This window comes from Enhydra lutris, unplaced genomic scaffold, assembly GCF_002288905.1.
Source record: "Enhydra lutris kenyoni isolate GAN:26980312 unplaced genomic scaffold, ASM228890v2 scaffoldscaffold4, whole genome shotgun sequence".
NCBI lineage: Eukaryota > Metazoa > Chordata > Mammalia > Carnivora > Mustelidae > Enhydra > Enhydra lutris.
Window position 1 is genome coordinate 10,501,110 of NW_019154088.1, and position 26,017 is coordinate 10,527,126.

A 26,017-nucleotide genomic window follows, 5' to 3' on the forward strand; every position below is an offset into this window, starting at 1 on the left:
ATCAGGGTAACAGTGTAGGTGTTTCTGCTGTAACATAATACATGGATTCCTGAAAACCTTGACCTTCTGCAAAACTGAAAACTGAAAATAATAGACCTCAAGGTTAATAAAGGGTTAGGACAAGTTACTAAAAATCTCTGCAACTTTGTAACCAGAGCACTGATAAAAATCGTAACTGGTACTTTGGAGATAAATTGAACAGCCTTGACAGATGGTTTAGTGTGGAGCTGGAGATTTTCTGAGGAGATTAAAAATACTCAAAAACATTATAATGGAAATACTGGCTGAATCTGAAATAATGTATGGGAGTGGAGTTCTGAGCCAGTAGAGCCGTCAAGATGGGCACAGCACGAAGTGTACTTCTGTGTGCTGAGAGCTAGGTCTGTGCATCTCTGAGGAGGGAACCCAAATGTAGGGATTCCTTTCTGGGGGGTGGGGGTGGGGGCTGTGTGTGCTTCTTTTTATTTTTATTTTTTAAAAGATTTTATTTATTCATTTTCCAGAGAAGAGAGCATGTGCACACAAGCAGGGGGGAGCCGCAGGCAGTGGGAGAAGCAGGCTCCCCGCTGAGCAGGAAGCATGGTGTGGGGCTCCATCCCAGGACCTGGGATTATGGGATAATGACCTGAGCCGAAGGCAGATGCTTAACCGACTGAGCCACCCAGGCGTCCCTGTGTGTGCTTCCTTTTAACTAAAAAAGAGAACAGAGGGCTTTTGCCATGCTACAGCCAGGCTAAGGGCTTTTCTCTCCTTGCTGAAGATTAAGACTCTAGGTCCTTTTACCTAGTAAAAATCATTTGTGAATCTGACCAACTCCCGTATACTACTGACATTATCCTTCTATTTATTATTTTGTATGAACTGATTGAGATAGAAATAAGGAGGCATATTTCTTTGTTTAGGAATCTGTATGTTTATCAACTTTTCAGTTAAAGTTTTTTTGTAGGCTTATGTTAAGTGAATATAAAATAGGAATATCCTACACTTGGCTAATTTTTTATATCCTAATTCAACCAGCTAAAATAAATGGTTCTCTTAATGTACTCAGAATTACTATGTAAGGGTGAGAGACTTCACAGGACTTAAGGGGAAATAAGTAGGCAACAATAATTCTTTGGTTATTGATATTTTTCCTACTAAGTATTTTTGCATTTAGTGACATAGTCCAAATCTCTATCAGTGTTTTAGGAATGAAGTGATTTGGGAGTTAGTTTAAAGGTGAAGGTCTTTCCAAAGGATAAATGAATCATGGATTAAATTTGTTGTCTTCTGCTTCTCCCCATATATAAAAATTAAAAATGATTAATATGCAGTTTCAGAACTGAGATTGTTGTTGATAAAGCCATTTTGATTTCCTATTGGATCTCAAGGTTTATATCTTGTCATATTTTAACTTGAGATTTTTCTAAAAGATATGGATTCCAACCCTTTTCTTTACTTCTGTCATGAAGCTATAAAGTAGTTTGTTTAGCTTTTTGTGGTTTGCTGTTTCTCAGATTTCAGTCACTTGGAATATACATTCAGGTATTTTGCTCTGATTCTCATTTGTACTATTATTGACTTAATATTCTTATTTAAATAAACTCCTTTGTTTGCTTAAATGTATTTTTAAAAGGAGCTATTTTACTGTAATTGGAAACCAACATTACTTGTCGTAACAGAGGTTTACTCCATAAATAAATACATTAGAAACAATAATAAAAAGAAATACATTCTAGCTAGCTACCATGTTAATATGTAGCTTGCACTCTGTTAATGAAGAAACCTAGAAAATGCTGATGTAATATCAAAGACTAGTATTTTCTTCTGTATATAATCAGAAGATTAAAATGGAAAAAGAAATTACTTTCTGACAATATGATATGGTGATATACTATATCCATATACCATCTAAAAATATCTTCTGTAATACCACTTGAGGAAATACTAATGTTAACAGATTTTCTTAACTGTTCTTTTTAAAATGGAGCTGACTCTGGTAACTTCTAAGTGTGTGTAATTTTGTTTTAGGTTCGTAAAGAGGATCCCAACTTGGGTACTTAGACATCTGTGACTTTTTCATTTAACTTCTTTTTCCTTTCCCTTCTTAGCCCTCACCTGCATGTGAATAAATACTTGCATATTTTGTGTGTCTGTTAAAGGTTGCTTTCATTCTGTGAATTAAGAGGGCTTTGGGTTTGACCCACTCTCTAAAATGTTCTTTGAATAGAAATGTTCAGGAAATTAAGAATGCTTTAACGTGTTTCTTAATTCATATAAGGTGGATGTTTTTTATTTAAATTGCACCCCCCCCAACAGTTTGGTCTTCACATTTTATTTCACTTTCAAGAGTAGTTCTGGATCTTACATACAATTTGTCATGTAAATGTTAAGAGCATAATTTCCTTTTAGAAGTTTGATATGTTTTGTGGGTAGAGTACTTACCTGATAGTGTCACATGTTAAACTGATTCGTTTGGTTTGTTGATTTTTTTTATTTAGCGACAAACTAATGAAAATATTTATTAATAATGTTAAATAAGTTCACTAATTTGAATGGTAATGTTAGATTAGTTTCATTTCTGCCCAACATCACCGTTACTCCTGCCTTTTTATCCCCGTGACCAAAAATCTGTCTGTAGATTGTTCGTATTATTATTTTTCTCTGTCTTCAGTATTTCTAAATATCTCTTCCAAACATTGAAGTGGGACTTTAGGTACAATTAATGATTTGAAATTTTTTAAAATTCACATCTTTTGCATTAAATTTTTGCTTTTTCTGTTTGTTTTAAAACTATCTTTTGCCTCTTCCTAACCAGGCTTTATTTCCCTGCTTCTTTGATGTCTCTTAATTTCATTCCATTTTTTGGGGGTATGTATTTTTTTTTTTTTTCTTCTGAAAAATAATTTCCACAGATCTTTACGCTTTGGTTATTTGTCAGTGTATTTTAAAAGCCAAGGAGTTTTTTATGTCTCGCAATTTTTAGTCCTTGACTTTATCTTACTTGAGTATGACCTATGAAATGAAGTCATAATTTTAGTGTTAATGACCTGAATTATAAGGTTGAAGAAGAGCATTTTATCATGAATGATCTGTTTAATGAGAGTCGAGATTTAGAGGCCTGCCATGTTTTTCATGAGGCAGAGGCATTATCTCTTTAAATGCATCTCTTAACAATTGATGCTTTTTTTCCTTCTTTCCTTTTTTAACCATTCTGAGCGTAAGGTCCTACAATGCCTTGATAATTAGGTTTTAAGATAAATTGTTCTCAGCCATAGGACTATTAAGTAACGTATGATAGAGGTACAGGATTTCACCAACTGTATAATTCAAATTAGAAATTATTTATAGTGTGGTCAGATCTTATGTCCTTATAGTTTTTCCTATATGCATTAAAGTGAACTGATACTATGTTTCTGTTTTCTGTTTTTCAGAAAATGCCCCTCAGATTCCAGTGGCTACTCCTCAGGTCTCTTCTAACACAGTGAAACGTACTGGACCTCGATTGTTGCTGATTCCAGTGCAGCAAGGTTCTCCTACTCTTAGACCTGTTCCAAACACACAGCTTCAGGGGCATCGGATGGTCTTGCAGCCTGTTAGGAGCCCAAGTGGGATGAATCTATTCAGGCATCCTAACGGGCAGATTGTTCAGCTCCTCCCCTTGCATCAGCTTCGAGGCTCTAATACCCAGCCCAACTTACAGCCTGTTATGTTTCGGAACCCAGGTATAAAACTGGAGGTCTTTCTGATGAGTTTTTCTTTTGTTGAATCATTTGGCCGCATGGGATGTTAATACACCAGGATTTCTTAGTCTCTTAGAGTTAACCTGTCAAAAAGAAAAGCATACCTTGAAAGTCTTTATACAGGCAGTGATAATTTAAAAAAAAAATTTTTTTTTTTCTTACCAGGCTCTGTGATGGGGATCCGGTTACCCACTCCTTCCAAACCTTCAGAGACTCCACCATCTTCTGCTTCGTCCTCTGCTTTCTCTGTTATGAATCCTGTAATTCAGGCTGTTGGGTCTTCTCCAGCAGTGAATGTTATCACTCAGGCACCATCATTGCTTTCTTCTGGACCTAGTTTTGTGTCTCAGTCTGGTACACTGACCCTGAGGATTTCCCCTCCTGAACCACAAAGCTTTGCAAGTAAAACAGGTTCTGAGACCAAAATAACCTATAGTTCAGGAGGGCAGCCTGTTGGTACAGCCAGTCTTATTCCTCTCCAGTCTGGTAGTTTTGCTTTGTTGCAGCTCCCTGGACAAAAGCCTGTTCCCAGTTCCATTCTTCAACATGTTGCTTCTCTTCAGATGAAAAGAGAGTCTCAGAGTGCAGACCAGAAAGATGGAACAAGCCTTTTAAAAAGAGAGCAGGATACTAAGAAGGCCCTACAGTCAGAAGGAGAAGCTATAGATTCTGGGGCTAATGTAATAAAGCAAAACTCTGGGGCTGCTGCGTCAGAAGAAATCCTGCATGATTCCTTGGTAGATGGGGGTGATCATTTAGATGAAGAATCCCTTACAGAAGAGGGTCCTATAATTGTTAAACCTTCTCAGCACTCCTGTACCACTGGTTCACACATAGATGAAGACTATAAAGATGTTGATGAAGAGTATGGGATTAGAAATCATAACAGTTCCAAAGAAAAACTGACTGTTCTAGAAGTTAAGACCATTTCCAAAAAAGCCAGCAATGTGACAGTCCAAAGTGTAAGTAGTATACAGCTTAAAAAGCTTGGTGATGTGAAAGTGGAACAACAGAAAGGATTAGAAAATCCAGAGGAAAAATCAAATGAATTTCCAGTCATCTCTAAGGAAGAAAGTAAACTCGAATTATCAGGGAGCAAAGTTGTGGAGCAGCAATCTATTCCACAGCCAGAGGCCAAGGAGAAGGGATGTGGAGACTCTCTGGAGAAGGACAGTATTAGGGAGAGATGGAGAAAACACCTGAAGGGCCCTCTGACCCAGAAATGTGTTGGAACTTCACAAGAATGCAAGAAAGAGGCAGATGAGCAGTTAATTAAAGAAATAAAGACCTGTCAGGAAAATTCTGATGTGTTTCAACAAGAACAAGGCATCTCTGATCTACTTGGAAAAAGTGAAACTACTGAAAATGTCAGAGTTTTAAAAACTGAATGTGATTCTTGGAGTAGGATTTCTAGTCCTACAGCCTTCTCCAGTGTTCCGAGGAGAGCCACAAAAGGGAGCAGAGGGGAAGGACATTTTCAAGGTCACTTACTGCTGTCAGGAGAACAGATACAACCAAAGCAAGAGAAGAAGGGTGGGCGAAGCAGTGCTGACTTGACTGTTTTGGATTTGGAAGAGGAGGATGAGGAAGATGAGAATGAGAAAACCGATGATTCTATTGATGAGATTGTGGATGTTGTTTCTGACTACCAGAGTGAGGAGGTTGATGATGTAGAAAAGGTGGTGAGCCCATTTTTGTTGTGACTGAAACCTCAAGAATTTAAAATGATTTATTAGAGACAGTAGCTTTTCCAGAAGATCACTAAGACTTGATACATTGATTTGGATGCCTAGGTTTAGATCATGATTAAATGACTTCATAGTTTTTAGGCTATGTCAGTCAAGTAACATTTATTGAGCTTATATTGTTCTTTGAGATGTACCTGCTATTATGGAAAGGCTGGCTTATGCCTTTGGGGGATAGATGTTTGAGAGTGCTTTCAAGTTAGGTTTAAAAAAAAAAAAAAGAAATCCTGAAACTCCTGCTCCTATTTGTGCTCAGGTTTTTTGTTGGTTTTGTTTTTTTTGTTTTGTTTTTGACATTTTCTGTGTGAAGCCTGTCTGGTAGCTACATAAAGAACAGGGAATGGGTGGACTTACAACTAGAGGAGAACTTACTGCTTACATTTAGAGAAATGTTTCTCTTTTTGGAGAAAAATGGAAAATACCATTTAATATTTTATTATCACCCTGCCCTAAGTTGCTTTTAAAGTATTTCCTGAAATTAAATAGTTTCTAGAGTTTATGTTCTAAACTTTGGTCATTTTTCTTTGTAATATGACTTTTATAATTTTTACAAACATTTTTTCTGAAGCCATTTTTCTAGACTTCCTACTTAAGATTGTAACCCTATCTAAGTGAGAAGCATATAGGGCAGGAGTTGGACAGACTTCTTCTGTAAAGGGCTGGATTGTTAACATTTTAGACTTTGTAGGCTGGATGGCTTGTTGTTGGTAACTGGTTGCTGTTACAGCATGAAAGCAGCCATAAACAATAGTAAGTGAAAGAGTGTGGCTGTGCTCCAGTAAAACTTGTATTTACGAAAACAGATGGCAGGCTCTCGTATGCTGACGCCTGACAGTGGGGTTTGATGTAAAACATAAGGAGATTGTAGCCAGCTGCCTGGAGGGTGCCCCTAAATCTAAATCCTGTCCCTCTCACTAGGAGCAGATAATATGGCCCTCTGAGGTGATCATCATGCAGTTGGTTTTTTGAATCTCACTTCATGAGATTCAGTCTCTGTGTTACCTGGTCCTTCTCTGTAAATGCCTAACTGCCTTATACAGATAAAATAGAACAGGAAGATTAGTATTTTAAAACTCAAAAATGTTTAAGTATTCTAATGTTCCTGTGTTGGTTATTTACCTCGGTTGTCTCATTTGTAAAATGAGGATCTAGCTCTATTATTAGAGGATTCTATATACATTTGCCTTATATTCTATTTGTAGCCTCATCTACAGATAACCTTTTGAGGTTTTTTGAGGACAGATAACCTATGGGTAGCTGAAGAATCTGAATTCATTGAGTTTAAGAGTTAGATTGCAAGATCTTCTTGTGCTTTTTGCGGAATCTCCCATTGTAAGTCAGCCTGGGTAAGCATCAGACCAAAGACAGTCCAACCTTAAAACCAGTGAAAACTGTTGCTCTCAGTAGAACTGACTTAACAGAAGCTTTAAAGTGTCTTAATCAAGGGATTGGATTTCCTAATAGGGAATCTGCCATATAAGGTACAGAAACCTTTTTAAAAGTACAGGCATTATAGTAAATGATCTGTAAAATCTAAATTCTGCACTGTATTTCTGTACCTGTCCAACATATAGAATATTTTTGTGCATGTGATTAGCATTATACTGGAATAGTTTAAGGAAAGTAGTGAGTAGCCTCTTTAATCTTCCATTGTGAAGTTTATTGTATATTATTTATAAAGCCTTCAGTTAAAGCCATGCTGTAGGCAGACATTCTTCAGTTTAAACACCATAAAGCATCTACCTACATTATAATTCAGACTCTTTAGAATCTGTCTACTAGTTAGTTAGATTCTGTCAACTCTTTTGATTTAGCTTCCTAGAGTTAATATATATTGTTCACATTGCTTAAATTTAATAGACATTGTTTGAATTGGGGACCATAATTGATGGCTTGCATTTAGTGTCTGTCAGCCTTATGGAACCTATAATTCATGGGGGTAAGTAATTTTTCCATCAAGTTTAAACAGAATTAATAAGGTGATTGGGATGCTTCATTTTAAGTTGTGCCTCTCAGGTATAGTACTGTTATAAACAGATAACATATTTCCAGTTTAGTTTCTGGCATAGTAAACACCACTTTTAAAGGTGGACTTAAGTATATCTACATATTCCATGATTTCTATATTCTGCTGTTAACATAAAATAATACAGTGAGTTTCCATGACAGGTGCTCAATAAATGCTCACTGATAGACTTTTTTAAAAAAATTTTATGTGTTAGAATGTGCATGCACATGCACGGGCATGAGTGGAGGAGGAGCAGAGGGAGAGGGACCAGCGGACTCCGAGCTGAGCGTGGAGCCCAATGTGGGGCTCGATCTCACACCCCTGAGACCATGACTTAAGCTGAAATCAAGAGTTGATTGCTAAATCGACTGAGCCCACCTGGGCAGCCCAACTTTTTTTTTTTTTTTAAACTGTACAGTAAAGCAAGTACAGTAAGTTTGGGCTTTTTTGGTATCTGAAATTCCTCAGAAGCTTTCCTTGTGTGCGATTAAGAGGCTTAGAAGACTGACTCTGGGCTATATTCTGTTTTCATATCTTCCTTGAGTGCATTTTTGTGGGTATGTGATAAGGGGTTAGCCATGAAGCACTCGTAAAGTAGAACCTGAATTTTTCTCCTTTCCCCCTACTATTCACGAAATTTTACTTCGCTGCTATTTAATCTTAAGATTTATGAAGCTTTAATATATTTGTACCTGAATTTTGTCCACTAGAAATAACACTGAAGCATATACAGCCCTCTGGGGACTCTAGTGATGTCTGTTCAGTATGTATCTATGATTTCTAATGTAGTGCTTGGTTGTTAGCTCTAACCATATGTTATCTTCTAACTCATTCCTTCTTATGACAAACAAGTTTGGGATCATCAGTATTCATGGTTTAAAATCAATGTTTGGCCCTGGTTGGTTTTATAAAGGGAGTATTTGGTTGGAAAGTTTAGGTATGTTTGTTTCCCAATACTTTATTTACTGTTGGATTGCTTTATTTCAGAATAACTGTGTAGAATACATTGAGGATGATGAGGAACAGGTGGACATTGAGACTGTAGAAGAGCTCTCTGAGGAAATTAATGTTTCCCATGTGAAGACCACAGCTGCCCAAACACAGGCTTTCAAACAGCCGTAAGTCTTAATTTGTCTTTGGATTTTTGTTTTTTGTTATCGTTGTTTTGTTACCATAAACAAAATTAAATGTTCTGTTCAAGAGCTCTGGATAACTGACCTAGTTCCTTCATTCCTCTAGCTTTTTTCTGATTAGTAGGTGGAGGGGAGCTGGAATTCAGAGGTAATTAACTTGCCTTGGTTATTGCTAGAAGACCATGTGTGAATGTGAATAACCTATGCTTTTGGAGCCTGACACATGGGTAGTAAAATAGTAGTTCTGTTTGTAGCTGTTTAACCTCAGGCAAGTCTTTAATCTGAGTCTTAGATTCTTTACTGTGAAATGAGGAAAATGCCCTTAATTTGAAGTATTCTATAAGGTAATGTATGTGACTAGGGTAACTGACACAAAAGTGGACTATTCAACAGAAGTTAGTTCCTTTATCTTTTAAGAATAGGCATTAAATTCTGAATTTGGTTACTGTATTGGTTAACAGGTGAGATACAGTTGGGAAATTTTTATGTGTTCAGATGAGATGAAAATAGAGTATGTTCAGGGAAATTTATTCCATTTTCTGTGTTAGTAAACCTTGTAATTTTTAGGGATTGGGGTGTGAGAGATTGATGGAAATAAGATAGAAGTCCTTATTTTGTGCCAGATGTGCTTTTCCTGTTATCTTTTTAACCACCATGTAAAAGAGTAATGAGTTCAGAAAGAGTAATTCTTCATCCCTGATGATGCTGAGAAAGTCTCAGGATGGGGACATAGGTCTAATAATTTTCTTCATTCCAGAGCTATTTGGAGGCTCTTTCAGCTGCCTGTTGGTTAAGGTCGAAAGAGTTTAAATCTTTTAACAATGTAATTAATTAGATTTAAGGTTAGCAGTATCGCTGAATTATGTTGATTATACTAAAGTTGATTTTTCTGAACAATAGCAACAAACAAAAAAATGCCATTTATAATAACAGAAAAAAACATTATTTGGGATTATTAACAAAAGCTGTGTAAGATTTTTATAAAATTACTGTAGGACATTGAAGATCAATTCAATAAATGGAAAGATACCATCTTTTTACATTTGTTTTAATTTTTAATTTTTTTATTAACATATAATGTATTATTAGCCCCAGGGGTACAGATCTGTGAATCACCAGGTTTACACACTTCACAGTACTCACCATAGCATATACCTTCCCCATTGTCCATAACCCCACCACCCCTCTCCCTCCCTCCCCGCCAGCAACCCTCAGTTTGTTTTGTGAGATTAAGAGTCTCTTATGGTTTGTCTCCTTCCCAATCCCATCTTGTTTCATTTATTCTTTTCCTGTCCCCCAAATCCCCCACATTGCATTTCAACTTCCTCATATCAGGGAGATCATATGATAATTGTCTTTCTCTGATTGACTTATTTCGCTAAGCATAATACCCTCTAGTTCATCCACATCGTCGCAAATGGCAAGGTTTCATTTCTTTTGATAGCTGCATAGTATTCCATTGTATATATACACCACATTTTCTTTATCCATTCATCTGTTGTTGGACATCTAGATTCTTTCCATAGTTTGGCTATTGTGGACATTGCTGCTGTAAATATTCGGGTGCACGTGCCCCTTCGGATCACTACATTTGTGTGGAAAGATACCATCTTAATGGGCTGGAACAATAAAAGGGTCAAGAATAACCAACACAGAAAGAGGACAGATTGCAAAGGAACAGATTGTTAAACATTTAAAAATTTCTCTTACTACACCATGAAAACCGTGAAAGGCAAATTAATAGTATAAGGAAAATATTTGCAGTACATGTTTGACAAAGGATTAGTATCAATGATATAAAATAATTTTTTAAGTCAGTAAGAAAAAGATGAGGGGATAGGTAAGTATATAATGGATATCATAGGCAGGTCACAGAAGACGAAACCTGGACGACCAGTAAACACATACAAATTTGTTTAACCTCACAAGTATTTAGGGATATACAGATTAAACCACAGTGACTTCATTAGTTTACATCCATAAGATTGGCAAAAGTTGTGATTTCTCATAGTACTGTTGTGTCTAATTGTGGAGCAGTTGGAACATACTGCAGGTGGGAGTGTAAATTGTTAAAACCATTTTGGAGAGTAGTGTGATATGACTGAAGTTGACTTCCACATCTTCCTTCTAACCAGCAGTTCTACTCTTAGGTATATATAACCTGGAAAAGTTGACACATAGGTACAAGGGGCCATGTATGGGACTATACATTGCAACATTGTTTGCCATTGAGAAAATTGGGAAGCAACCTAAACAATTATTAGAATTCTGAAAAATAAATTTTGTAAACTTCATGCTTAGGGAACATTATATAGCAGTTAAAATGATTGAACTAGAACTTTGTCTATCAATACCTCAGATGTAATGTTGAGTGAAATCAGATGAAGATATACCGTAATATATAATGTTCAAAGTGCTACCCAGTATTTTCTATTTAGGGATATGTACATTCCTAGTATAACTGCATAGATATGCAAGGTAAAAACTCATTTTGGGGGCACCCAGGTGCCTCAGTCGGTTAAGCCTCCAGCTCTTGATTTTGGCTCAGGTCATGATCTCAGGGTCACGAGATCGAGCCTCACATTTGTCTCTGCACTCATTGCTGAGGCTGCTTGAGATTGTCCGTCTCCCTCAGCCCCTCCCTTCCATTCATGCGTGCTCTCTACCCCCTCTTTCAAAATAAATAAATCTTAAAAAAAAAAACAAAAAACAAACTCTCATTTTGAGAGTGTTCACCTACAAGAAAGAAGAGAGGAAGGAAATGTGATTGGGTGGGCTGTATTTTTTTGATGAATGGATAAAGAAGATGTGTGTGGTGGTATTCCACACATAGTGGAATATTCTTCAGCCATCAAAAAGAATGAAATCTTGCCATCTACAACCACATGCATGGAGCTAGAGTGTATTTTGCTAAGCGAAATATGTCAGAGAAAGACAAATACCATATGATTTCCTTCATGTGTGGGATTTAAGAAACAAAACACACGAACATATGGTGGGGGGAGGAAAGAGGAAAACCTAAGAGACTCTTAGAGAACATACTGAGCCGTGGGCCGGGCAGCAGGGGGTGGGCGCGGGAGGGGGTGGGCTAGATGGGTGATAGGTATTTAAGGAGGGCATTTGATACGATGAGCACTGGGTGTTGTATGTAAGTGATGAGTCACTGAATTCTCCTCAAACTGGTACTTCACTGAATGTTAACTAAATAGAATTTAAATAAAAATTTGAAATGGAAAAAAGATTTCCTGTATATTTGAGATGTTTTATTTCTTGAGCTGAATGGTAGACACCCAGATGTTCATTGTATAATTTGTTTAAACAGGTTGTATATATGAAATAATTTCATGGTTGAAAAAGTAATTTGCAGTTTTAGGGACTATTTGAATACTTAGAGGATAAAGCATACTGTTGAAATAAATCATAATGCCCCATATCATCAGACCTTGACAAAAAGAAGCTGGTTATACTTTCAAACAGTTTGGGATGGCTTTGTTCAGTGAAATAGGTCTTGGGTTATTGAATTTCAGTAAGACATTGGAAAATATTGTCTTTACCTAGGTGCCGTACCCATATCTCTGCAGATGAAAAAGCTGCTGAAAGGAGTCGAAAGGTATTTACAATATATTTAATGGCAATTACTCAATTAAATTGATAACATTTGTCATTACAGTTTGAAATAACATTCCTCTATTAGCTATGACTTTTCAGGGCTATTTTTGCCAGTGAGTTAATATAATTAGTTTTTTTTTTCCTTCATGAAATTATACTATTGAAGTGCTTTTTTTCCTTTAACTCTCTACTACTAAATAGAATATTTTAGAAGAATTAAAATGGGTACAGAGTTGATGAAAATTGATGTGCTTATTTGAAAACTAATCCTGTACTCTAATTGTATGATGTGAAGAAAGGCTGGCATTCTTTCTTGTCTAGGCTCATTATTTTCAGTGAATTAAAAAAATTATTCTCTGAATGATGGCTAGAAATTCAAGGAGCCACTAAATTATGAGCCCTCTTTGCTTTTCTTGATGTATTTGAGTGTATGATGTCATAGCACCATAATTAAGCAGGGTTTTTTATTTCTCCCCCCTTAGGCTAAGCGTGGAAGAGAGTTTAGTTGTTTAAACCATTTTCCACTTGTTTCTCTGTTTTTAGTTTAAGTAATATAAAACAGTGATGGATATGGGTTTGAGGTGGAGAGTGGTATTCAAGCCTTTTTAAAAACCACTGGGTGATTAGTTGGAGTTTGATCTCGTTTTGGGTGGTAAATATTTACATGATTGTAATCATTTTGCATATATCACCATATTTTTTCATTCATCCTAAAACATTTTTCAGATGTAAGAATTTTCATAATACCTTATATACACAAGCCACTGTTTGTACCCTAATTATTATGTGCAAATCATTTGTAGTGTCTTACTATAATTAAACTTGATAATTTTGTATCTTGTATCTTTTCTTTTCCCATACTATACTAATGCACAATGAGTTTGACTTTAGAAAGACAGTGATTTTATATAAGGGTTTTGGGATACTATCAGGGTTAGATAAAGGCCTCCAGTGTCAGAAAGCAGTTAGAAACATCAGAGGGAAAAAACACAAAACCAAGAAACTATAGAAGACAGGAAATATAATTATGACTCACTTTATGAGTAGTATACACATTGTCTTGATTTAAGGTAGCCATTGTTAATGATTTTTTCAAGCTTTCATAATCTGTGAATAAAGTGTGGAAGACTTACTAGCAGTCTTAAAAAGTGTGTAAGTACAAAGAACAAATTGGGAGGTGAAAGAGGGAAGAAGAAATGAAGGATACGAGTGCTGATGTCCTCATTTTACAGAGAGATACTGTGTTGATGAAATGGAAAATTGATGTAGAATTATATTCAGGTTGCAAAGGGATCAATAGAATAATTAGAATTATTGATGTGTCTATATTAGGAAGAATGTGAGATGTTAGAGTGGTGTGAGCTAAATCTTCTGCATAGCAGGAAGTAGATAGCATTGAAAATGGAGAAGTATAAACTGTATTACTGTTTTTTTACTTAGAATATAGATTTAAGAACCAGAAGAAGCCTCTAAAAGAATCAGGAAGTGGTTGTTTTTAAGGATCCAGGTACAAATGTAGGGAACAGTTGGTTTTCATTAAAAGCTCTTCAGATATTTATATTTAAAACCCTATGTGTATCTACTGTTATTTATTTATTTTTTTTAGTAAATAATTTTTAAAAAGTGAGAGTAAGAGAAAGAAGCCTAAGGCATACTAAGGGTCAAGAAAGACTTTCCTGAAGAAATGCAAAGTATGACTTTTAAATGTTAAGTTTTGGAGGATAGGATGGGAGGGATAGGTTCAGGCAACAGTTTGTAATGGCAGGGTGGTGTGAGATTGCGTAGTGCGTTTTGGAAACTTCTAGCACCTGAGAATGGTTGGAGAGAATGGTGATTTAGGAAGAGAAGCAGTTGATCCTTTACCAAATTGTAAAAGATCTTAAAGTATTTAAGAAAAAAATTTTAAACCTGTTTTCCACAAATTAAGATTTTGTTTAAAATTTTCATGTGATTTTTGTCACAAAAACAAGTTTTAATAATAAATTACACAGGTAAGTTCTTTTTAGATTTCCCTCTTCAAAGTCTTCCTCATTTGAGAACCACTGAAATCTGATCTGAGAAGTGATTTATACTGTTGGTTACCAGATTTGGAGGAAGGATAGACTGATAGTAAGATGACCAACATCAAGAGGTTATTAAAATAGACAGAAAACAGTAGATATCTAGTATGTATTATGGAACATTGCCATTTGGGATGGAGGTAGAGGGCCAGTACGAATGAGAGATAATCAGGTGGCAATCTTTTGTTTGGATAGGCTCCACCAATTCCTCTAAAACTGAAGCCTGATTACTGGAGTGAAAAACTACAAAAAGAAGCAGAAGCTTTTGCTTATTATCGCCGGACACACACTGCCAATGAGCGTCGCCGGCGTGGTGAAATGAGGGATCTCTTTGAGAAATTGAAGATCACATTGGGATTGCTTCATTCTTCCAAGGTTTCCAAAAGTCTCATTCTCACTAGGGTAAGTGTCATCTATAAATGACCCACAAATGACAATTTGACTAAGAGAATCTTCTAGACATACTATGAGAAAGAGAATCCTCACCCTAAGAAGAGATTGAAGTAGAGCTTGTATTTAACATTTGAATATGGACTAGTGAACACCCAACAAATCTCTTAAGGGGAAAAGCCCTAGTGTTGAGTCAGAGCTGTTTGTCATCTAAGGTCAAGTTCGTAACCAGCCAAACTAACTTCAGATTAAGTCAGAAACTCTGGTTAGCTCTACTTACCACAGTCTCTTTACGTTGGTGTTCTCCATAGCATTTAGGATGATTTATCACAGTGAAAAGCACAACATAAGAGCTATTTTAACATAGTTTTAACAGTTGCCTGTCATTTTATTTATTTATTTTTAGGTTTATTTATTTTAGAGAGAGAGCAAGTGAGCAAGAGCAAGCAGTGGGGAGGGATAGAGGGAGAGAGTGTCTTAAGCACACTCTGTGCTGAAGCCAGAGCCTGACATGGGGCTTGATCTTGGGACCCTGAGATCACAGCCTAACCTGAAACTAAGAGTCGAATAGGTTAACCGACTACGCCACTCAGGTGGCCTTAGAATAGTTTACCACGGTGAAAAGCACAACATAAGTGATATATAGATAGATACTTTTAATGTTTCTGGTTTTTAAAATATTTTATTTATTTGTGTGTGAGTGAGAGAGAGAGAGAGAGGACAAGCAGGCAGAAAGAGAAGCAGGTTCACTGCCGAGCAGGGAGCCTGCCCTGGAACCATGACTTGAGCAGAAGGCAGATGCTTAACTGACTGAGCCACCCAGGTGGTCCACATAGGTGATATTTTAACAGTTTTTAAAAACAGTCGCCAGTCATTTTAAAAGGAAATCTGAAATATCTACAATAATTTCATTTAAATTGCTTCTAAGTAGAAGTTGGAGGAGTACAAGGCAAGCACTCACGTCTGTCTAGAACATAATTACTGCAACCAGATTTTACTTACTAGGTGCTGATTTTAAAGTTGATTATTAAAATCTAAGCAAAGTAAAATGTTTTGTATCTCCTTGTAGTAGTAGAAACACCTATGAAACACTCAGTGATGCCCTTTGGAAATAGTCATGTTCCTTAGAAGTATAAGTATACTTATATAAGTATAGCCTCTTACAGTTTAACAAAGCAATTTCTGAAGCATTAAGAATTGTTTTAAATGACATAAAGTTTTCTATAAAGTATTAGATTAAAATTTTTTCATTGAGGAAATTGTGTAGGCCTTACCTGTTTATAGGAAAGAGCAAATGTATTCACATATTAATTTTTTGTTTTTAGGCATTCAGCGAAATTCAGGGACTAACAGATCAGGCAGACAAGTTGATAGGACAGAAAAATCTTCTGACTCGAAAACGGAATATTTTGATACGGAAAGTATCATCTCTTTCAGGTGAGATACGTGAATGATACCTGGTAAAAAGAGTATAATACAACATCTTTAGTGAGGAGAAATCCTCAGTAGACATTTCAGATACTTCTTAGTTTATGGCTTGGTTTCCAGAGCTAACATTAACCTTTTGAATGGGTGGGATGTTTCCTCTGGATTATAATTACTCTTGCCTTCCATAGTTTTGGGGAATATAGTTAAATCAACTGGATTTCAGTTGACTCTATTTCTCATTATTATATGGGGTCTTATAAAGAGTGACAATTTATTCCCTATCAACCTATAGGTAAGACAGAAGAAGTGGTCCTGAAGAAGCTGGAGTATATTTATGCAAAACAACAAGCACTAGAGGCACAAAAAAGAAAAAAGAAGATGGGATCAGATGAGTTTGATGTGTCTCCCAGAACTAGCAAACAGCAGGAAGGATCTGCATCATCTGTAGATCTTGGACAGATGTTTATAAATAACAGGAAGGGGAAACCTTTGATTCTTTCCAGAAAAAGAGACCAGGCCACAGGTAGGAGGGACATTTTTTGCCTTCCTTAATATAGGTGAATATCATTTAGTTCAGTGGAGTGAGTCATCTCTTATCTGTAATTTTAGATTTAATTAAATGAATTAAAGGTAGGTTTTATAAAAAGAATATTAACTACATTAGATTTTAGTTTCTAGCTTTACATACTCAAGGAAATCTTAAGAAGTTACCAGTTATGGTAACATGTAAGACCTGCTTTTGATAGCAGTCATGTTATCCTAATGTTTCAATGAACATTTTTTTTAAGCTGCCATCCTTTCATACTTTATATCCAAACTCTTGATTTCCCTGCAGTTTTTGTTCCTGAGTTGAATTGTCTTGCTGAGACAAATAAATTGGAATTTTTAAAAAGTTTAATTTTGTTGAGTTATACTCCATATTTATCCAATTGCTTATCAGTGAATTGCTATTAAGGAACAAAGTAAATTGGTTTTAAGTTACTGTTCTCTCCTATCTTGATTTTGGAAATGAGGCTATTCTGCTTTTATATTACTTGTTTATATCATTAAGAGAATAGTATTTCCTCTTTTACTCTTTGCGTTGCCCAGTGTGTGAACCAGGAAATCTAGGAAAGTACTGAGAGATACTAAAATGAAGTAGTTTTAACTTTGCTAAGAAAGAATTTTAATGATCAGTTAAGTCTAGTCCACCTCATTTCATAGATGGAAAAACAAAGTTTAAGGGCTAGAAACTTGTACTTTGATAGAGGTGTATAAGAAAAGCAAGCCTGAGGATAGAATTATGCTTGCCTTCATCTAGATTCACTATCAGGACTGTTGGAACCATTCCAATGAAAAAGTGGTTGCATGTTGAGTTTTCCTCAAGTAAGTTCTGTCCCTTGGGAGAATCAGTGTACAGGTAACCCATTATGCAGTGAAAAGTGGTTCAGGAAGTAAATTCCAAGTTGAGGGTCCCTAACCAAATTTGAAATTTACTTCTTGCCTTTTAAGTCGAGTGCGGTTTTAGGGATATCTCCTAGACTCCTAGGTTATATTAGCGTAATTGAAGATCTTTTATCCTTAACTTATTTCTGATTTTCCTTAACAGAAAATACCTCACCCTCTAACACTCCACACACCTCTGCTAACATCGTGATGACTCCGCAAGGGCAGTTGCTCACCTTGAAGGGTCCTTTATTCTCAGGACCAGTGGTAACTGTTTCTCCTGCTCTCTTGGAAGCGGATCTGAAGCCTCAAGTTGCCACCAGTGCTGTGGCTCAATCAGGTATGTTGTAAGTGTTGTCTTCTTTGGGTAGGGAGAAAGAGTTACCCCTGGTTCAAAAAAACAAAAAAACAAAAAAACACTAACGGCAAACAAAAGGAGTTACCCTGGTACCATTGTGACAGAGAAAGCTTTTGAATGTGTTCTGTAATGATAAAGATCTCTTATATTTGCATTTTCCTTGGAAAGAATTGACCCTCTTTTTATAACATGTTTGGCTCTATTGATTTCTTTTTTTTAAACTTGGGATTGGGAACTGTTTTGTGATTTTTAGTTATTTCTAAGTAGGAAAAACATGAAAAGATAAAGTAAAAGGAAGATGAAGAGTCATTGTTTTAGGTTTTGGTGTTGATAAATATTTATTATTTTGTGTTACAATCTGAGATGGTGCACTTCTACTTTAGTAGCCTGATTCAGTTTGAGCACCACTCCCTTTGGGGGATAAGGAGTAGAATTGAAAAGGAAGTCTCAGTTTGATGACTTAGGTTCTAGGCACCTAAATTTCTATTAAGGTAAAAGGGTATCTTAACTGGTAAGTTACCAGTACTAGTAACTGCTAAACCCTTTCTGGAGGGGTCATCTTTTGTTTTACAGTCCTGCCTCTAGGGCTTCATTTTACCCTCAGAGTAGCAGTTAATTGGGTGAACAGAATCAAGATACAAGTTTGCCTCAGAATAAAAAAATAAACTGGGGAGCATTTCTATAAAATAATTAAATAAGACTTTAAACACTGTTAAAGAATCCTTTGGTTAGATTTTACCTGTTTTCTTGTTAAGCTAGGTTCATAATTTGAAGAGCTAATATTTCCTTTCATCTTCTTATAAAAGTAAACTGGTGAGGGACACCAGGGTGGCTCAGTCACTTAAGTGTCTGCCTTCGACTCAGGTCATGATCCCAGGGTCCTGATACTGAGCCCTGCATTGCATCGGGCTCCCTGGAGCCTGCTTTTCTCTCTCCCCCTGCCTGCCGTTCATCCTGAGTGCGCGCTCTCTCTCTCTAAAATAATAAAATGTTAAAAAAAAAAAAATTTAAAAAGTAAAAAAGTAAACTGGCGAATTTTGACTACTAAATCTCTCAGAACTCTGGTCATTGGGTATGAATGAGAGAGGGATGCTTACCACTGTAGATCTAAATGAATTTTTTTTTCCCTCCCCCAGAAAATGACGACTTATTTATGATGCCAAGAATTGTAAATGTGACATCATTGGCCACAGAGGGAGGTTTGGTAGATATGGGTGGCAGCAAATATTCTCATGAAGTTCCTGATGGCAAGCCATCTGACCACCTGAAAAGTACTATCAGGAATGAAGATAACTCCTTTGAAGGTTCGGGTAGAATCTCTTCCAGAAGCAACCATAGAGAAGGCAGAATGGCATTGGGTCCAACACCAGTTTTTCTGGCAAATAAAGATTCTGGTTTTCCACAGATAGTTGATGTTTCCAGTATGCAAGAAGCACAAGAGTTCTTACCCAAAAAGATTTCTGGTGAAATGAGAGGTATTCAGTATAAATGGAAAGAGTGTGAATCTAGACGGGAGAAACCGAAGCCAAAGGAGTCTACGTTTCATAAATTGAAGATGAAAGATCTCAAAGACTCAAGTATAGAGATGGAACTGAGAAAGGTAGCATCTGCCATAGAGGAAGCAGCGCTGGATCCCAGTGAACTGCTAACTAACATGGAAGATGAGGATGATACTGATGAGACACTGACTTCTTTGCTCAATGAGATTGCCTTTCTTAATCAGCAGCTAAATGATGACTCTGTTAGCCTGGCTGAACTGCCCAGCTCTGTGGATACGGAGTTCACAGGGGATGCTCGACGGGCTTTTATCAGTAAGCTTCCTCCTGGGAACCGAGCAACTTTCCAGGTTGGCCACTTGGGAACTGGTTTGAAAGAGTTACCTGATGTACAAGGGGAGAGTGACTCTGTCAGTCCTCTCCTCTTGCACTTGGAAGATGATGACTTTTCTGAGAATGAGAAACAACTTGTTGAACCAGCCTCTGAGCCAGATGTCCTTAAGATTGTTATTGACTCTGAGATAAAGGATTCCCTCCTTCCCCACAGGAAAGCCAGTGATGGAGGGAAGAGTACTTCTGGTGTCCCTGCAGAGCCTGAAAGTGTGTCCTCGCCTCCTGTCCTACACATGAAGGCTGGCCTAGAAAACAGCAGCACCACAGATACTTTGTGGAGGCCTATGCCAAAGTTGGCACCTCTAGGTTTAAAAGTAGCTAATCCCTCTAGTGATGCAGATGGTCAGAGTCTCAAAGTGATGCCTTGTTTGGCACCTGTAGCTGCCAAAGTTGGATCAGTTGGACACAAAATGAACTTAACAGGGAATGACCAGGAATGCCGGGAGAGCAAGGTGATGCCTACACTGGCACCTGTTGTGGCCAAATTGGGCAACTCTGGGGCCTCACCAAGTTCTGCAGGGAAATGAACTTACTTGTCCTCAGGCAGAAGCCAGGCTATGAGGGAAACCTCCTTTCTCTATAGGCATCTTTGTGTCATGGAACTGTGATCCTTGACTTTGATGCGGTGGATGGATGGTAGAGAAAGAGGGGTAGGGTGCTGACCTCGGTATTAGAAATAACTACTATGAAATTCTGATCATGTTAAAATGTGTTACCTCACTTGTGGTGCTGGGTCTCCTCATCCTCTCTAAGAAGATGTGATCCATTACTGAACACGAGGTGCCCCTCTTACCTAAGGAATTCATAACAAGACTCTAGGTCCATAGTGGTTCCTAGTTCTTCCCTCCCAGATTAAAAGCTGCTTGAGACTTTGGAGTTGCTATGGGCTGAACTGTAGTGGATAGCTGTTGTTTTAAGTGGTTTAAGTCTGAAATCCAAGGAATGTGATGCACTTGTGCAAAGGGATCCAGAAGAGATAGTTTTTAGTTGGTGTTTTAAGAGTAGTGGGAGAGAGGATGGGTACCATGGAATACCAAAGTGAAACACTTTGTGTCATTCAGCAAAATTTTCTCTTCTTTTTCCCAAGTAGCTTCCATTCCCTTATTTTTTCAATCAGAATTATAAATCCAAGCCTTCTGGTAAAGTAGGAATGCTTTTAACTTTTAATACTAAGGTGATTATTTTGAGATGTTAAGGAAAATACTAGTTCTCCCTTACTGTCTGGGTGTTGAAAAGACATTTCATAGTACCAGGGATTTCTACCTGGAATATATATTTTGGAGATAGGCATAGAGGGAGCCCTCCCCTTTTCACAAATCACATCACTCGAAAGACAGCTAAAATGAAAAGCATTCCCTGCCCAGACCAGAGACAGTGGCCAAAACAAAAAATTGTGGGGCTGGATGTTTCCCAAATCAAACCAGCCTCCTGGTGCTTGAAGGTTTCATTCATTACCTGCACAGGATGTAAAGAAAAGGAAAGTCACAGTAGGCACTCTTTACCAGGGAAATGAGGCAGTATTTGAATCACGAGATATATTTTTTATTATCTGCTACCATGGATTCAATGATCTGTAGAGCTTTTTCACTCATTAGCTGTCAGGGTATGAAGGACTGACAGCCTGTAAAGATAAAGATATTTATATTTTTGTATAGTTGTTTTCATAGATTTCTCAAAGGCTGAAGTTTTCAACCTAGAAGATGAGATTTGTATTGAGTATAGAAATGACGTTTCCTATCTAGTTTGTAAATAATCATGGTGCACTTGAGGGGTCTCTTGGAAACTCCTGGGGGCAAGAATCACTATTCTGAAAATGTATAGATTGGGATTTAGCTGCTGCATTTTGCCTTTCTTAAATAATTATATTTTGGAATGTAACCCCTGTTCTGTCTTCATTGACAGGATTTGCTTGTGTTGTGAAACACTAACACAAGAGCTTCCAGTGCCTGGGCTGTGCCTAGGTGATGCTGTTTCTTCTGCATCCCCCCACCCCTTGCCTTCTTTATGCCAAATCCCACTCAGCATATCTTCAGACATAGTTTGTGAGACCAGCTTTGGAATGGTTCTAGCCAGTGAATTAGTACTAACATGGTTGGTTCCCTTTCTCGTAACTCTGGTAATCAGCAGATTGAAAAAGCGTGGAAAATTTCCTCCGCAAATTACAGTGAGAGCAAATTCATTGTTGGTTTTGTGCTACTTGCCTTTCTAGATCTGCTTATCAGCATTCAACCTTCCCTCCTTTAAAGGTTCTTGAAGAAGCTTGAAGTAGGTAATGAGTGCCCCTCAGCTTCTCATTATCCCTCCCACTCCTCTTCACCCAGCAGATTTCATTCAATGCCTTAGCCAAGGAGTCCAGCGCCTGTCTCCCCTGCTAATAATTGTCCTTGGAGATCTTAGTACTTTAATCCAGGTATCGCAGTTTCCCATTATTAACTTGCTTGTCTCATCCTCACATTTCCTCCTGACTTCCCAAGGCTCTTGTTACGGCTTTTGAGGGTCAGCCAAGGAGAAGGCAAGTGAGTTGAATAATCCTCAGGAAAAGAAGGACCATTCTGCTTCTGAACACTGTTTCCTTTTTTAGAAGAAAATAGATAAACAGGTAATAATCAGTTCTTGATGGGAAGATAGTTGACATGAGAGATGTACAAAGATGGAAATGAGAGATGATTCCACGTGTTTAAGGAAGGCTGCAGATGTCTTTACAAACTCTCAAGATAATGGCGTTTTCAAGACCTCTTAGAACTACTAAGTTGTGAGGGCTAATTTGGAGGGCTTGGTCTTTACAATAGTCCTGCAGTCTTGACAGAAATCTCAAATCTCCAAAAACTCCTACCCTTTAACCTTACCCCAGGAGAAACTGATCTATGAAAATGACATTTATGATTATGAAAGATGTAGTTGAGTGAGAGGAGTTGAGGAATTGGGAGGATAGTGAGCTCTCACCCTAACACTATAAGAAGCATGATCTCAGTAGACCAATAATTCGCCTTTTTATACATCTGTAAATAAATGGAATGTTTTTAAGAATATAATTATGTCAGATTTAGCCTTTTCTTTTATATATTAAATATATATCTTTCCTTTTCTGCTTTTGAAAAATGACTTATTTTTTTAGAAACATAAGTTTGGTGAGTGGAAGGCAGAATGTATAAACTTGAAACAAATCAGATATAATAATTAAAGCAGGATTTGTTGGGAGGTTTGTGCTGAGTTGGAGCAGAGAAATTTAATGCCCTGAGTCTATGAGAGAGGTGCCACTGAAGTAGTTTTATCATAGGAATTCCTTGCTGTTTTCAAAGTGTCTGATACGCCGTTTGGGGGAGATTTTTGCTAATTGTAGCATGTTTTACATGGAGACTTCAAAATTTTACACAAATTGACGGCAAGTGTTTGTCTCAAGAAGTTTAGAGTGAAGAAAGGCTAGCCTTGTAATATTAATGTGTGCAAGGTATACCAGTTACCTTAGAGAATAAGGAGACAGTCTGAGGGGCTAAGGACAATAAATGTTCTTGAAGCAAAGTACATGTTTACTAACTAGTATCAGGATTTATAAAAAGTTTTGTTAAAGGGGTCCTTCAGACATTGAGACGAAGATAACATAAAATCTGTGTAGTATGTATTATAAACTTCATGCAAATTACTTTGGGTAAATGTATAATAAATTCAGGGTTTTTCCCCCTAGAACTATGAAGGAAATACCTGGCAGGCCCTTCTGTAACAAGTTTGAAAATGTTTTGAACACAGATGAAAAGCAGATAATCCATATATAATTTGGGGCAGTGTTTAGTAGTAGTTTTTTTTTTCCTCTCTCTCTCTCTCTCTCTCAATTATATTGGTTAAGATAATTGAATGGGATCAGGTGAATAGAGAGGTAAATGCACTTTGAAGATGGGTCTGAAAAACGGTGATAACCCTTGTTCCTCCCACCCAGATTAAAAAACAATGCACAGAGTAGAGTAGGCAGCACCTTTTCAGGTACTTTCATGGAGAATGATGGATAACCAAGAATCTCAATACCTTTCTTGCACATAATTGTTGATTTCAAAGAAAATGCTTGTGAGGGCATCAAATCTTCATGTTATTGTATTATCTCTAATGAAATTTTACATGAACACGAATGGCTGGATACAGAGAAAATTAAAGCTGAGGTACACAGACTCTCACTACCATTTGGAGAAAAAGATCAGTCAAAAATAAATGCATTTTCAAAACTAAGGGGAATAATTTGATATAAATTCTGAACTGAGGCATGTTTGTAGTATATTAAGTATGCTTTAACTGCTCTACAGAGGTACATAAGCATTGAGTAATGGTGTGATGGAGGCGTATGTGGAGGGTGAGAAGGCTGAACCATGGAATGAGTTGGGTATTTTGAGACAAATCTAAGCTCTACTAAATTTCTTAAATCATTGCAAACTGCTGTTAGAAGAGATTATGTTAAATAGGAAAGCAGTCTTGGAAGCATTGTTTTGAGATCCATCCTGTTTCCAACTGCAGGCATTGATCTCAGCTGTCCCACAGTGCCTTGCATGTGAAGGTGCTCAATAAATATTTGAACTGATGAGCAAATGTTTACTCCAGCCTATTAGTTTTCTAGGATCTTAGAATTGCACCTTTTTGCATGTTAAGCCTAGAGTGAATTTAAAAATCTGGTCTAATGAACATAGTGCAAAATTGTATGCATCTATTCCTAGACATCTACATTTTAGAATATGACAACCATGTATGTTTAGGACATACACAGGCAGAATAAAAAGTGAAATAGTGTATGGTTGGTGAAATACTTACATAAGGGTCAACTGCATTTGCAGGGTGGGTTGGCAATTAGTTTGGAGAAAAGGGAATAGCGCTTTTATTCACACTAGACCTAGGATTACTGTTTTCTGAGGAAATAATTCATGAAGCGTGGGAACAGCCTATAGCCTATTCCCATATTGAAAAGCTGCATGGTAATCTAGACAATAAATGGATTAAATGGTGAAGAATTAAAAATACATGGTTTTTGTTGACCTTAGACTGGAAGTACACAGATTCTAGACTTAGAATATCTCATTACACTGTTCTCAGTTTTTCAGCCAGATCATTTTAGACAATGAAAGGAGCTTGGATTTGCCTCTACAACTTCAGATGAGAGTAATTTGGGGAACACTTTCTCTAAGGGGATAAACCAGGCTAACTCTGGACAGGAAATGACCAATGACACTTTGTAAACCTATTCGTCTGGCCACAAGTGATGTGAGAAAACCACTAGAGGACACAAAAATGTGGAGAGATTTAGGGACAACCGAGGGTGGAGGTGGGCAGTTGCTGGGGCATGTAGCACACAAGCAAGGACGGCAGGTGGCACCATTTACTAGTGTTACATTTGCTTCCTTCTCCCCCCCTATCCCCTGCCCCCAGTAGAGATAAAATAGTGGCAAGGAATTGAAGGAACCAACTTTCCATTGAATACTCTGGCTGACCCTTGCCTCCTTCCTCAGATTTGAGAAATAAATGGAAAATCCCATTTTATGTTCCATTATGTCTGCAGTGTGTGGTGGAAGAGAAGGAAGCCTCATGCCTCTCCTAGCTTTTGCCAGTTGGTTGTCTAGGAGATGACTTTCCTGATTTTTGTTTCAACTTGTGGGCTTTGCAGATATTGTTTTTAATACATGGCTATAATACACCCAAGTACATACCTCTTTTGCTAAGGCGTCATCTCCCCCAGGGGTTCGAAAGATTTGGATAGGGTGAGACAAGATACATAGCAGTGTACAATTCGTCTGGGGCCCAAGTCTTTTGGCTTATGTTAACCTTTTCATAGGCCATCTTGAAGTAATAATGACGCCAGAGGGCTTCTAGAAAACAAACAGGCTGAGACACCAAAGTAATATGTAAAGAGTATTTCTGTGCGAGCGCTTCATTCCTCACCCCCACAATGAGCTAGAAAGTTTAGACTATACCACTAAATCTAGTGAACGCAAGCTTGACGGTGACCTCGCCAAAGTAACGATACTAGGGAAAACAGTAAATTTTGAAAGAAAACAGGGTAAAAATCTGGATCAACAAAGCCCTTGTCAACTAGGTGAGAGAGTGCGGTGGGATATTGGAGCCTAAAGAAAACAAATGCATCTCAGGAGCATTCACTTACTTCACACAGCTAAAGCTCAGTTCGTGGCTATCATTTCCTGCCGCTTTTCGATCATGGCCAATCAGGTTGCCCCCAGTTCAAAACACTTATTACCGATCTAAAGAGGGGAGTTCTTTCACG

General features: G+C 37.4%; 1 protein-coding gene across 5 annotated transcripts in view; it reads left to right on the forward strand.

Annotated features, from left to right (window-relative positions):
• The window catches only part of LOC111158227 (MGA, MAX dimerization protein), a 103,554-nt gene extending 78,521 nt beyond the window's left edge, over window positions 1-25,033 (forward strand). For all 5 annotated transcript variants that reach the window (XM_022520152.1, XM_022520166.1, XM_022520155.1 and 2 more), the window contains exons 16-24: window positions 3,414-3,704; window positions 3,888-5,401; window positions 8,463-8,593; window positions 12,167-12,218; window positions 14,473-14,679; window positions 15,993-16,104; window positions 16,388-16,618; window positions 17,684-17,860; window positions 19,015-25,033. In XM_022520152.1, the coding sequence (XP_022375860.1) occupies window positions 3,414-3,704; window positions 3,888-5,401; window positions 8,463-8,593; window positions 12,167-12,218; window positions 14,473-14,679; window positions 15,993-16,104; window positions 16,388-16,618; window positions 17,684-17,860; window positions 19,015-20,294 (3,995 nt within the window). In that variant the 3' untranslated portion in view covers window positions 20,295-25,033. The remainder of the gene's footprint in view (window positions 1-3,413; window positions 3,705-3,887; window positions 5,402-8,462; window positions 8,594-12,166; window positions 12,219-14,472; window positions 14,680-15,992; window positions 16,105-16,387; window positions 16,619-17,683; window positions 17,861-19,014) is intronic.
• The last annotated feature ends 984 nt before the right edge of the window (window positions 25,034-26,017 follow it).